The sequence below is a fragment of the Phaseolus vulgaris genome, unplaced genomic scaffold (assembly GCF_000499845.2).
Source record: "Phaseolus vulgaris cultivar G19833 unplaced genomic scaffold, P. vulgaris v2.0 scaffold_23, whole genome shotgun sequence".
Classification (NCBI taxonomy): domain Eukaryota; kingdom Viridiplantae; phylum Streptophyta; class Magnoliopsida; order Fabales; family Fabaceae; genus Phaseolus; species Phaseolus vulgaris.
This window is the reverse complement of record NW_027174092.1, coordinates 175,119-190,244: the sequence shown is the minus strand read 5'-3', so window position 1 is coordinate 190,244 and position 15,126 is coordinate 175,119. Positions and strand designations below refer to the sequence as shown.

General features: G+C 34.5%; 1 protein-coding gene across 2 annotated transcripts in view; it reads left to right on the top strand.

Annotated features, from left to right (window-relative positions):
• The first annotated feature begins 1,060 nt into the window (after nt 1–1,060).
• The window catches only part of LOC137817236 (protein CHROMATIN REMODELING 20), a 41,892-nt gene continuing 27,826 nt past the window's right edge, over nt 1,061–15,126 (top strand). The window contains exons 1-7 of one of the 2 annotated variants that reach the window (XM_068620483.1): nt 1,061–1,456; nt 2,640–2,762; nt 2,916–2,978; nt 4,969–5,057; nt 5,134–5,226; nt 14,081–14,271; nt 14,346–14,586. In XM_068620483.1, the coding sequence (XP_068476584.1) occupies nt 5,158–5,226; nt 14,081–14,271; nt 14,346–14,586 (501 nt within the window). In that variant the 5' untranslated portion in view covers nt 1,061–1,456; nt 2,640–2,762; nt 2,916–2,978; nt 4,969–5,057; nt 5,134–5,157. Of the gene's footprint in view, nt 1,457–2,639; nt 2,763–2,915; nt 2,979–4,961; nt 5,058–5,133; nt 5,227–14,080; nt 14,272–14,345; nt 14,587–15,126 lie in introns of both variants that reach the window. The other variant, XM_068620482.1, reaches the window with a different exon arrangement.

Genomic DNA, 15,126 nt, shown 5'->3' with positions numbered 1-15,126 from the left:
ACTTCTTTCTTGGTGTGCAACTTTACCATCAGTGCCCCAAACCAATTTAGGAAGTCCTTCAGGGGCTCTCCCTGTTGATTGCACTCTGGCGATCAAGTCAGTACTGGCTAAGAAACAATGAGTAAGTAAATAGTTTCAGTCTTAGAAATGGTGTACCTTTACTAGGGATCACGAATCCCTTTTATAGACTATTTTTAGGCCACCTCATTGTAACGACCCTTCCCTCATGAGAACCTTATCTCGAGTGAAAGTAGGTTTGATGGGAAGACATTCTATTACGATGTCACACAATCTTAGTGTAACAACAACACAAAATCTTCCTCATTGGAGTGCACAATCTTAACAACATGGCTGCCAGGGTACCAACTCATGTACCAGCATCATGGGGCCCATTTGTCACTATAGGCGCTCTAACCTTTACGTATCATGCATGCGACTTACCCCTGAAAACCCTAACGCTCTTGGGCCTTGGCATCTTTAGGGGGTATTTACTTATACTAGACCCAAATCTTCTATACACACTACATGCACTTTTTCGCTGATTAGGCCTTAGATATATACGGGTTTCAACACACACATTCTTGGGGCCCACTTACGTGGCCCATTAACTTGACCATACCATCGAGCTAACCTGGTCCACACAGACGTCGATGTCCGATCACCTGAGCATCGAGCCCAACGCTATGGTCTAGTACAACATATATATATATATAATATTTCTTAATTTTCTTGGCTACATCTCAATAATTATTTCATTTTTATAATTCGTTAGTATTATTGTTTTCCACCTTATATCACATATATTATTTTATTTACTCTTTTTATTATAAAAGTATGATATAAAACAATTCTTTACTATCGTGTAATTCTTTAATAATAAATTTATTGATATGTATATATGTATAGTTTTATTTTCATAAAGTAGTTTATTTTATCAGTACATTTATACAAATACGATTCCTTCCAAAGAAAAATGGTTAAGAAATAACAAACACTATTATTTTTATCAGCAATAATCAGATTTAAGTATAAAAAACAAAATAAGGGGAAAATAATATCTACTTCGGTGAATGGATCGAGTCGCTGCTGGTTTCGTTTGAAGAAAAGAAAACACGAAGCTTTTATTAAAAGGGAACCATTTTTTATTTTTGTATCTTTTTTCTCCTTCTCCCTCCTTTCAATTCACGGCGCCTCACGATGTCTCTTCAAATTTCGCCCCAAACATCGAAACATTGTGACTCGTAAGAACACACACTGTACCCGACTCGTATATGAACCTTTTCCTTTCCATGCCTTTATTCTGAAGGAGGATCGAATCATCTCGATTTTCGAAGGAGGTTTCTACCTAATTCCCTCTCTCTCTCTCTCTCTCTCTCTCATATTCAATGCAAACGTAGAGATCTAGAAGCCATTTGCCGCAACTACATCCCTGCTTTCCTCTGTTTCCGCGATTAAGGTACTACGCTTCGTTTTTAGCATGATTCAGAATATTTGCTTTTAATCAATAAATAAATAAATTGCATTGCACAAATGCCAGTTCTGTTGATGATTGCTTCGTTAGCTATTTGCTGTTACTTAATTAGGTTTAGGATTTAGTCCCAACCGCAGACCTGTTGTTGTTTAACATTAGAGTGAAATTGTAGATGGACAAAACTTTTTCATGTGTAACGTAACTTTTTCATGTGCAACGGAAAATTTGATACGATTACCCTAGGGCTTGGCGGCGATTTCTTCACTGCTTATTTGACACTCGAGTGTACTTTAACTCATTTTGACAGGGTTCTATTTCTTTTATCGAGGCAGATTTCATGAACAGGCAAGTCAATTGTGCGGTAGTGTAAAACATTGACGTTAGTTTTTGGAATCAGGGTGGTGATATTTATTAGAACGTAGAAGTCTGTCTTTTTCGTGATAGTGAGTTCACATTTATGTTTCCTATCTCAGAATTTGAATGAAGTTTGATGGTTTTCCATATTCATGAGGAATGGTAGGAAGTTAGAGGAATAAGATGATTTGGATGTAGTTGCTAAACACACAGTTAATCGAGCAATATTGGTTCTTTTATTTTTCATAAAACGTCTTCTAGTAATTTGGAAAATAATTTTTTTTATGGGGCTGTAGGCTTTGGGGGATAGATCACTTAGGCAGAGGTAGTTTAGATTCTATTTTAAAGCTCCTGTAGGTGGTTAGTTCAGCATTGGCATAGTTTTGTGGGAACATTGTTTTCCTGTTTTCAGACGGTAAACAAAATTAGGCTTTTTATGTGTCAATAAGGTATATGGTACAGTTGTTGCTCATGGACTTGATGGTTATCAGTGACTTTTGCCTGCACCTTTTAAAAGATTAAGGTATTTGAAATAATGGACTCAAAAGCAACTGGGTTAATTTATCTGGCTTAACTATCATAGGTAGAGAAAATATTATCTTTGGACATGGAATTATTTTTTTACATATTTTTGAATTGAATTCTGCATGTTGTTCTGTTATTTGCCACCGTTGTGCTTTTCCTCCACATTGTTGTTGGCCTCTTTGTCATTATCTGAGAAAGTTGTACAGTTACAAGTTTCATGTATAGTTCATCTTATTTAATATGCTGTCTTGTATGTTTGTTTGTCCTCATGATGTAACCGTTGCTAGAGATGGAGGGAAAAACCGAGGATGAAATGTTGGATATTGAGAGTGCTTCTAGTGGTTCTTTCAATGATGATTCAGATGACGAGGAATCTGTAGTTCCTGAAATAGATGATGGAGTGAATCTTGAGGTCAGTGATAAAGATATTTTCTTTCACTCTGTCTTTGTTTATTGATGATTTTTTTTATGCTCTTAAAAACCTAGCTGTCCATCTAAATTTGCCTTTTCTGATATAAATTTTAGTGTGCTTTATTTTATTTCCATTTTTATGTGTATCATGTAGGAGCCGTTAACAGAAGAGGAAATCCAAGATCTTATTTCTGAGTTGTTAGAAGTTGAGAGTAAGGTACTATAATTATACAGACACACGCATGCAATGTATTAGATAGGTACCCCACATCACCACACACACACTAACACATACTATTTAAGCCTCTCATAATCTCTTATCTGGTATTATTCCACGTTCTAAATGTATCTTTACGTTATGTTTTTTTAATTACAATTTAATTTTAATATCCTTACTACTTTGTAATAACTGGGTACTTATTTTATTTTTTTAGTTTATTTCATTGCTTATGGAACTTACAAAAAAGAACTAGTATTTATACTCATCAAATATACGAATAGTTAATCAAATTAGCAGTTTCTAACTTCTCTGGGAAATTATCTATTTAAGCTGTTAATTTTTTTAAATATGTTTAATATCTTAAGTTGAATATATCTATTTATATTCACTAAATATTGTATCATGAGAGTAGTCAATCATTGATTGTTAGTCTAGAGTTTGATTTTTTTCTCAGCTGAGATTACTATCCAACTGATTCTAAATATAGAAACTAGTACCACACATGTATGTACTTTGCCAGGCTTATCTATAGCACACAATAGTGCTGTTGTGGCCTCTGACAGCTTCCTCCGTACTAATAGTGTTGCATTTTTGTTTCACCCCCATAACACAGTCTATATCATGGAAAAATGCGGCCATACTTGCAAATATGTCACATTGAAATATTCCCCCTTTATTCTCATTTTGTACAGTCAACACCTATTTTTTGGGTTTATTTTTATGTTTTTTTTATTTAGATCAGAAACAGTGTTTCTTGTTTCCAGTGTGATTTCCAGCAAACCCATGCACGCAGACATAATTTCCTGTGAACCTAACGTACGTTTGTTTTTTGTCACATTACTTTTGTTCAGTTTCTCTAACACTTCACTGTTCTAAGCAAAAACATCCAAGTTCTCTCTCTTGAGAATTTTCTGGCCATTCTATTTATTGCAGCAGATTCAATTCTGGCTGTGATACAGTATATGTAGTTCTCATATTTTCCATTGTAATATAGTATATTCCTAATTAGTTAGTATTCTCTTAGGATGTCAGTTAACAGTGGCTGCAACTGTCAGTCAGGGGCTTGCTGAACAAGCTCAAAGTAAATGAGAGTTTAAACTCTTCAGTTTGTTTGGATGAGCGTTTGCAAAATTTGTTTTGAATGAGTTTGGTTTTCATTAAAATTGAATTTGAAGTGATGTGATTTATGTTTGTATGTTTTTATTATAAAAGCAAGTTAGTAGTAGAAATTATATATTTTTTTATCCAACACAAACCCTAAAGTTGCTTCAACATAGAATCAGTTTGGATCCATAATCAATTTCTCAACATGAAATTAAACATGTGAAATTTACCTAAAATCATTTTAAGTGATATTTTATTATTTTGGAGAACGCAAGGTGAAATCAAACACACTAAGTCAGTGTATACAAAATCAACTTCATTTTCTCTGATCTCTTTGTCTCACTATTTATGGTGTTTTGGAAGCTTAATAAATTGTTTCTGATCTGACACCACCTATTCACCTTTGCCACCACTTGAGGTGTCAAATTTCTCTCTTACACCACTGAGCAAATCCTATGGTTTCAGAGCCTCCTTTGACAAATTATGTCGCATGCACCAGATCTGTTGACCTATGCTGCAAATTCATATTCTCTAGTAACTCCCATGATTCCAGCAACAGTTTGGTGCAATTCTCCTGCCCAATCATTGGAAAAATTAATAATTTTGTTTGGAAACAACAAATTGGGCCGCTTGGGTCACAAGCTTCATAAAGTTCTTGCAAATCTAGATATTCTACCTTGATACCTCTCTCAAGCTAATTTTGATACTGGCGCGTCATAGTTATCATTCATGCATCTTTAGAATCATACATATTTACTATTCCTATGATTTGTTACATTTCAGTACCTATCAATTTGTATCATTAGATGACTCTGTATCATACATGAATGAATACACAATTTCTTGGCAACAATGGAGGTTGTAACATTTTTTTAGGCTGCAGAGGCTCAAGAAGCTCTTGAAGAGGAGTCTCTTTCTAAAGTGGAGATTGAAGTTAGACAAGAACTGAAGCAAAATCTTCAGGCAGAGGATGTTGGTTTTTCTCTTTGTTCTGATTGTTTTTATCTATCTGTATTTTGTATTTATGATTTGTGTGTCTTGTCTGTAGTTGGAAACTGCTGTTGCTGATGAGATGGCTGCTTTTAAAGAAGAATGGGAAGCTGTTTTGGATGACCTTGAAACTGAAAGTGCCCACTTACTGGTTTGATTTTATCTTTGATTTTCAGTACATATTTTGGTTTGTAATATTTGCTTTTCTATTTGTGCTGTTATCAATTTTTGATAATATCAATACTTTAAAAAAATGTCTCAGCTTTATTATTCTGCTAATCTGCTGTCTATGATGTTGATTTAGGTCTTGCTATTTATTTATTTTTGCTATGATACTTAACAGTGAAAAGAAGAAATAGAAGCAAACCACATATTGAATTCTATGTCTGACTATGCATGAGCAAAACTTCTGAACCCAATGTCGGGTGCTTCCTGTGAATCAAAATCTTAAAACGTCAAGCCTGTGGGAATATTCACAACTCATTTCAAAGGAGGGGAATGTACATAAAAATTTGCGCTTAATTCTTTATAATCTTCAGTAGAAGATTGTACAATTCCTAGGAAAAAAGTATTCTCTGACCTATGGAGAAGATAAGTTGAAAAGTCCTTTTCAAAATAATGGTCAACTCCAAAGTCAACGTTCCTCTCATCATATAAAAGCACAAAATCATCAATACAATCGGGTTTTAAGTACATCCCCAATATATGTAACTTTTAACTAGCATTAAATTCATAATAAGTTATAAAATTATACCTTAACTATTAGAAGCCTGATTTAGGTCTATCCATATATATGCCAACTACATATTAAGCTTGGTGGCACTTTCTAAGTACCCAAAAAGCTTCATTTATTTCTAAAACGTTCATACAAGTAGATTGTTAGAAATAGGAATATTTTGGAGATAAAAGATTCTTTAATGTTTATTTAAGTAGCCTAGATACGTGCAATATAGGTAGCTACATTTAATGCATCTGAAGGAGTAGTGCTATCATGATTATGAAAATCAAAAGTGAATTTATAAACTAACGAGTTAGTGTTTTTCCAGGAAACTGGATAACTTGTCTGCAAACTTGTTTTTGAGTAAGCTCGTATAAACTCACAAGTTCAGTGACAATTATGAGTTTGGTTGAATCATTGTTTGGACGTTGATTTTGTGGTTTTTAGTCATCTCCAAAAACTTGATGTGTAAATGTGGAATACAATCGTAGCCATGAGGAGTAGAAAACACACTCACTATTGAAAAACGAGTTGCATTGCATGCCATTAACAGTTAAGACCATGGTTATCAAACTCGCGAGTCAACTTGTTGACTCGTCCGAGTTTACGTGCCCACTTTGCCTTACCGAGTTAACTCGGTAGTAAACTCGTTTTTTTGGGTAAACTCAGTGGACTCGGTGCAGACTCGGCGAAATCGCAGTGGACTCGCGACTCTGGGCTGAGTTGGCGAGTCCAACTGGGTTTTTTTAAACCCCAAAACGATGTCGTTTGTGTTTGCGTATGGACTGCGTCTTCTTCGTGTTCTTATGTGGAGTGTGACGGTAGATCGAGCGGAGCGTGCGGTGGCCGCGAGTTGTAGGTGGTCGCGGGTTGCAGGCAGTTGCGTCGCGGGTTGCAGATGGAGGCGTCGCAGGTTGCTGCTTATCATTTAAGGATAGAGATGGGTGGTGTGAAATTAGGGTAGGGAAGGGATGAGGGTTTTGTTTTTTTTTATTGGGCTGCTGCAGAATGAAGTCTGTTTTTTTTAATTGGGCTTGCTGCACATTTGTTTTCTTTGCAGAAATTGAATTTGGAGGAGCAGGATATTTTTTAAGGAATGTGTGGGAGGGAGTGGATCAAATTCAAGTGAGGTTAATAGAATTGCATCTTTTAATAAAAGTAAAAATATTATAGAAAACTAGTAATTTTTTTTTTAATATGAAAGTAGACTCTTACGAGTCTACTTAGTCGAGTTTACGAGTCGAGTCTACGGAGCTCCCACGAGTCTACGTAGACTCGCGAGTTTAACAACCTTGGTTAAGACTATGCAGAATTGCATTGCAGAAAGGGGTTTTGTGGCTTCTACAATTATTTCACAGTGAACCTAATATAAAAATGAGGAAACAATGTTGTTCTGTCAAGTTAAGCTTCAGTTGCGGCTATGGAAATAGGGACGACAATGTGGGCTGGCCTGCCTCGCTTAGGCCCGTCCCGCATAGAATATGCAGGTTGATGCGGGGGTGTAGAAAAAATTTCTACATTTTTATGTTATGCGGGTCATGCGGGCCAGCCCGTCCCGCCTTGCACTTGGCTCGCGCAAGCTGCTAGTTATGCAGGATGAGCCTAAGCGGGTCGACAGGTTGAAGGCTTCTTCTTCCTGCACCCCCACAATTTTTAAAATTCCAAAACTGACCTTGATCTATTATTTGAAAAGGGGCTCTGGATTTTCTTTGCTACTGTTCATCTTCTTCATTCATCTCAAGTGCTGGTGCATGCAGGGTCTTTGTAGTTGTGCGGAGCAAGGTAGAGAAGTAGGATCGGGATTGAGTAATGTGCTACGGATTGATGAATTCGGAATTGAGTAATGTGTTACGGATTCATCAATCCGGAATTGAATAATGTACTACGGATTCATTAATCTGGAATATTATCGGAAATAGTAATTCAAAATTTCTACGGATTCCATAATTCGGAATGTGAAAAAACATAAACGGATTCTTTATTCTGTAAAACTACCGGAGTGCATTATCTGATATATTATAGATGAAGTGTAGAAACGAAAATCCAAAAAAAAGATAGAAGTAGAGATCCAAAAACCATAAATTTTACTTACCTTCAAGTTGACAATATCACCCTAAAGCATAAAGAGATGTGGAGTTCTGGAATGGCGTCGCACGGAATGAAAATCTGGACTGGGAGTTGCGGCTGCGTTGGGAGGAAGAAAATGAAAGTGAGAGTTTTAAGGTTTTTAGGAATTAGGGGCATTTTAGGGTTTTTAAAAAATAATAAGGACAATTTAGTCTTTGCATAACATTGTAGGGGTGCAGGAAGAAAAACGTAGGGGTGTAGGAAGAAACTGCCCGGGTTGAAATAGGCAGCACACCCCATGTTTTTCTTAGCGGGTCGTGGGCCGGCTCGCACAACCCACCCCACTTTGCTATCCCTAAATGGAAAGCAGGAAAGTGGTGGTGGTTCGGGTCATAATTTGAGTCTATGTGACATTTTGTCCTTTTATATTTGTTGGGCCTTTACTTAATTAGGGTTGGGTCACAATGACTTGGTATCTTATTTGAGTCCAATATATTTTTTAGTGAGTTTGTTAAACAAAAAAAGTATGGATGAATTATTTACTTGTAAGCCAATAATTGCTACCTATTATATATAATATAATAATTTGTAAAATAATAAGAATATAATAATATTAGAAATATAAAAATAATTAAAACATACCATGTATAGTATATAATACAATAATTAAAAAAAATTATAAACTAAAGAAAATATTATATATGATACTATAGTTAAAAATTAAAATATAATAAACTAAATAATATAGTGGTTTTAGTTGAAAACTAAAGAACTATTTTATTGATATTAATCACACAAATTACGTTCTCATCATCTCTATTTGCAATAGCCAAAACCTTAAAAAAATATGCTGGAATAAATAGGAAGATTCTAAAGATATTTTTCTTCTAATTACTATGAAGACATTGAGAATATATTTTATCCTAATAATCTAGAATTTACAAAGCTCACCCTTAAGTTGGTAAATGAATATCAATCATTCTTCACTTGCCTACAAGATCTTGCAGTCTGCCTTGAGGAAGCCCTTTAATGGGAATGTCTGCCGTCTGAAATCATGTAGGAAAGTGAGTTGTGACCACTAGGCCTTCGTCAAGATTATCTTTGATGATTTTTTTGTAAATTTCAATATGTTTGGTCGGATCATGTTGGACTAGATTATGGTCAATGCTCATGGTTGCTTGTTATCACAATACAATTGTATAGGAATGCCATTTAATTTTATGGTCATCATCCAGAGTCCTTCACACACACCTTGAGTAAAGACTTGAAATTCAACTTCTGCACTAAACAAGATACTCTATCTCGTATTTTGCTTCTCCAGGTCATTAGACTTTCTCGATGAAACATACATTACCCAAATGTAGATTTTTTTTTATCAATAATAGAGCCTACATAATCTGCATCAATATATATCTTTAGGTTCAAAGTGTCTCCTTTCTTAAAGAATAACCCCTTTCTTGGGCTTGACTAATAGTGAAGTATTTTGTCAATTGCTTGCATATGCCTTTATCTTGGATCATGCATAAACTGACTCACAATACTAACTACATAAACATTGTCTTGTCTCATGTGTGTTAAATAAATAAATTTTCCTACCAATCTTTGATATTGGGTTTTTTCTAAGATAGAACTCTCTTCACTTCCAATTCTATGATTTTAATAGGAACTGTTGAGGTTCTACATCCTAGCTTACCAGTTTTGTTAAGGAGAATAAGTACATATTTTCTTTGGGAGATGAAAATCTCTTTATTTTTGAATAAGCAACCTCTAATCCAAGGAAATACTAAGTTTTCTTAGGTCTTTCATTTTAAATTGAGCCGCCAATTTTTCCTTGGAAGTCAATTTCTACGTTTCACCATCTCCTGTAATAATATTGTCATCCACATAGACTAACAAAAGTGTAAGTTTACCTGTAACGAAGTGTTTTATGAATAAAGTATGATCTTCTCGACTTTGCTTATATCCTCAAGAAACCATTGCTTTTGTAAATCTCCCTAACTATGCTCTTGGGGATTGTTGAATATAAGGCCTTCTTTAGGAGGAATACCTTATTCCTTTTACCATGAATTTCAAATCTAGAATGATTCTTCTTGTACACTTCTTCTAAATCTCCATGAAGAAAGACATTGTTCACATCCAATTGGTGTAATTTTCATCCAACATGAGCTATTAGATTAAGAATAACTCGAGCTATATTAATCTTTGCTACAGGAGAAAAAAAATCTCCTCATAGTCAATTCCATAAGTTTGAGTATACCCCTTCGCAACCAATCTAACCCATTTGCCTTATGTTTCATTGTAAATATCCATTTGCATCATATTGCTCTTTTGTCTATTGGTTTGTCAACAATCTCCCATGCATCCACTTCTTCCTTATGCATCCTTCTCCTCTCTTATAGCTTGAGTCCAATGTTTACTCCTCATGGCTTCTTACACTTGGGTAGGAAGTGTTATCTCCCCTTAAAGCATAGGACTTACGAAAAAGGATTATGTTTCATGAGAGGTGGCATCCATGGTGATATAGACATGACTCTTAGGATGATAACATTTTGTACCCGTTTTTATTATGAGGATAACCAATAAATACACATTTAAGAGCTCTAGGACCTAATTTACTGTGATTAGAATTATGAGAGTGAACAAAAACAGAACCTCCTAACCTTGACAAGGTAGACTTGACTCTAAAGGAGTAAAGGGAACAAAAGACAAAAAAGACAAAATAGGACTAACGTTATTTAAGATATAAGTGGGTAACTTGTTGATGAGGTATGTAGCTGTTAACACAACTTCTCCCCAATAGGTTTTAGGAACAAATATCGGGAAAGGAAGGCCCTAACTCTGTTTTGTTGTGGAGTGTTAACACATGTTAGTTCATGAACAATACCATTATGATTCACAAATTTGGAGAGTTCTTCACATTCAGTACTATTATCAAACCAAAATCTTTTTGATATTTTTTCCAAAGTTATTTTTGGACCAGACGAAAAAGTTTAACAAAAATTTGAAAGACTCCGTATTTACGTTTCATAATGTATGTTCATGTGAGATGAGTACAATCATCAATGATTAACAATCCATTTTGCTCATGAAATAAATTTTAAAACAGGTCCTCAAACATCCGAATGAATTAAGTTAAACGGGAAATTACTCCTTTTACCTAATATGGGATAAGATGCACGATGATGCTTTGACAATTGACAAATATTACATTTGAAAGACTCAACATAGCTCTTAAAAGGTTGAAAGAGATGCCCAAATCACTAATATTACCCTAGCCATTTTCTAATGTTGCTAGTCGGCTTATGAAATTTTGTTTTGTTTTGATTACCCTAGCCATGTATGATTATTGCATTTTACCCAAATACCCTTGTGCATGCATTTTATTATAATATACAATATACAAAATTAAATATTACGTAAATTTATTTAACAATTTCAAAAATATTTAATTGTACTATTAATAACACATAATTATAAATAATGAAAATAATAAAATAAAATTATAATGTCAACAACACATTTTTTTTTTTTGATCAGCAATGAATATATAAAATTAAGAGGGATACTTCAGGGGTATCCCAACCCATATATAGAACCAAAACAATTACACCCCTGCCAGATACTAACAGACCCATACAAAGAGCTTATAGCAGGTAAACCAAGGCTTTACAACTCCAAGGGCAGATCCAAGGGTGTTTTAACAAAACTAAAGAACTCTAGAACTATCTACCACCAAACCTTCCTCGGGAACCTAGGGAGAGGCAAGTAAAAAAGAAGCTACACGAAAACCTTGGGTATAGATCCGAAATGTCTTCACACCTGCAATGCCACTAGGAGATGCACAAAGAGAACCAATTGCAGACCCACTCCGGCACACCAACCCTTTAACAACCAAATTTGTGACTCCTGTATGCTCACGGTACCATATCAGTATACCACACCGCTCCTTAACGGTCTACATCGTTAATAAACTTTCAAACAGCCAAACTTTCGCCCATATGCCTAGTTGGTGGGGAACATTTTAACAATAGCTATGGAGAGTAGGCATTGTTGTAGTGGAGTTACATATTTTTTGAACTGGGTGACATACTGATGACAGGAAATGGTGTTGTAGTTCTGATATCATGTTGGAATTATTGGATTTAAGGAGTAAACTCATCAACAACACATATATAGTTATATAAAATAACAAATATATATAATAATTAATATTATTTTTATAATTTTTAATATATTTATTTCAATTTAACACAAATATTTTCTATTATATTTTTTTATTAAAAAATACAAGTAATTATGGATATTACATATTAGAAATTTAATTAATTCAAAACTACAAAAAAATATATCATAATTCATTATTCAAATATTTTTTATAACAAGGATAAATTTGTAAATTTATATTTTACATATTCAAAATAATTTCTGATTTTTCTCATAACTATCACATCACTCACAAATTTCAAGAAACCTTCCTCACAAATCCACTCTATCATCCCTCAATCCAAACAATTTCACATATTTTCACATCCTCTCTAATCCTCACAAATCCATTCCCTCCCCTACCTCCCCTCCCCACAAATCCCTTCCTCAATCCAAACATAACATAAAAGATGTCATACTGACATTGGAAAACACAAAACAAAGAGATAATAAAGATTCAACCCTTATCGTTTTGATTCGTAACAAAAAAAACGAGATGTTTGGCAACAAAACCAAATCAAAGTGAAATGTCACCCCTTGGTGCTTAAGAGGTCTCAATTACCCTAGGTGGGGAACACCTTTTTAGACCACCACTGACCTAACAACGATCGCTAACAACGACAAAGATGGTGGTTAATGAGGTTGGGGAAATAGGTCTCCCAACATCGCAAGCTCTGATACCAAGTTGAAAGCTAAAGAATTATTTTATTGATATCAGCCACAAGTTACATTCCTACCATCTCTATTTTTAATAACCAAAACCTTTATAAAAGGAAAATATGCTGAAATAAATACGAAAATTCTGAAGATATATTTTCCTAATTACTATGAAGATATTGAGAATATTTTTATCTAATAATATGCTATTTACAATAGTTTTCTTCCTTCAATTTTGAGTGTAATGTATTAACTGTATTGAGATATAATAGTTTACTGTTTTGCTTCATTATGAAATTAAACTATTGAATTATTTTTTTTATTGGTATTTTAATATTTTTTTAAAAATTAAGTAAACTCTTGTGATTTTATGGAACCTCCACAAGTTTATGCAAACTCTTGATATGGACAATCTTGGCGATCTTAATTGTTCTGTTGCAAAATTTTTTGCATTGATTAACTTCTTTATAGTGTGCTCTTAAATAAGAGCAGTCCATTATGGTGTGTGGAAAGCAAACTCAAGCACATTCAAAATAAAAATTATTTCTCAATTTCTCATATAGATTCTAGTTGGCACCATGTCATGAACTTAAGCAATTAGCAATTAGGTTATCATTGCCGTTTTAGTCTCTTCACTTGTGCTCTTGCCATTTTGCCACTATGAACCGTCGGCTTATCACCATTCAATTTTGCTTCGCTTCCTTCCTCAAACTCTATTACTTACTTTTCGATCACCCTGTTAAGAGTATCTCTAACAGAATATGCTAGCAGTTGCTTTAAGTAACATTCCATTGAAGGAATACGAGTTGACATTGTAAGTTGTTTAAAAAAGAATTTAAACATGCTTCACTAAGCCACTGTTGCTTATGAATAATAAGATAATATTTTGGGACAAGGGGGAGAGAGAGAGAGAGCAGTGATAGGCAGAGAACAAAAAGAGAGTAAAAACATATAACATAATGAGTTGCTAGGAGTTCCTTCAAATTTCTTCTATTTGAGCAAAATTGAGTATGAGTTGCTTAAGAATGATGTGGCACTGTGAGATCCACATTTTACATTTTGCAATGTGGGATGTAACTCATGTAAGTTGCTCCCATTGCAGTTGCCCTAAGGTTGCTTGCATTTGACCTTTCCCAGACCCCTTAATTATCAAAGCTTTGTGTAATTAACCGCCTTTTATTTGTCTGCATTTGTGCTTTTCTTTTCTCTTTCTTTTGTTTCCTTTGTAAATGTGGTAGATTCTAACATTCCCAGTTGCTAATATTTTTGTTTGGTTGTAGAAATTTACTGAGTAAATTCTGCCTCCTTTGAAATGTACTTGTGTTTTTCTTCTATTATTGATTGATACAACATTATGCAGGAACAACTTGATGGGGCTGGCATTGAACTTCCTAGCCTTTATAAGTTGATTGAAAAAGAAGCTCCTAATGTTTGCTCCACTGAAGCTTGGAAAAAGAGAAATCACTGGGTTGGCTCTGTGGCAACTTCAGAAATTGCTGAGTCAATTGCTGATGCTGAGAAGCATCTACAAGTAAACAGACCTGTTAGAAGGTATGGTTTTTATCTGGTATTGTATCTGGAAACAATGAAATATGTTCTCTTACAGGTTTTAGGTGTTGGTTCAGGCGACATGGTAAATTACTGGAAGAGGGTGCTAGTGGCTTTCTCCAGAAAAAACTTTGTGATGAAACCCAGGAGCCAGTGAAGAATGAAATTGAGGGTGATTGGGATATGTTCAATAAATTAGTTTCTGATGGGAGTGGCATTGATGCTTCATTTGGCAGTAAGCACTGGGCTTCAGTTTATTTGGCCAGCACTCCACAGCAAGCTGCCTTGATGGGACTCAAATTTCCTGGAGTTGATGAGGTGGAAAATATACTTTTGGCTGTGCTTACTGCTTTTGTTTTATTTTATTGAATGTAAATGTCAAAGAAATCAAATGAAGGGGAAGAAGGAATAGTTACTGGAGCTAGCTGATGTTAGTGATTTTTTAATTTATCATGCCCCCCCTTACCCCTTGAGTTATTGATGATTGATTTGCACTATACGTAGTGCTGTACAAATACATAGATAAATAAGTGTCAGGAAATGGCTGGGGTAATATTAGTGATTCTATTTTATCCAATGAAAGATTGCATTAGTACTTCCTCAGATCTCATGTTTCATTGTAAACATCACTTGTTAACTTTTACTCAGTTACTGTCCTAAACAATCTAGCATGTGCTACCTTTTCTTTCCCTGCTACTGGTTTAAATACGGTATGTTTCTAAATAGTATGGCATTGTGCGTGTGTGCATGGATCCTGTGATTGGTTAATAGTTGCTTGATTATTCATTAATTTTTTTTAGTCCTGTCTGTATGGTTTTTTATTCTATATGTAGAAAATTGGTTAAGTTTTTTTGTATT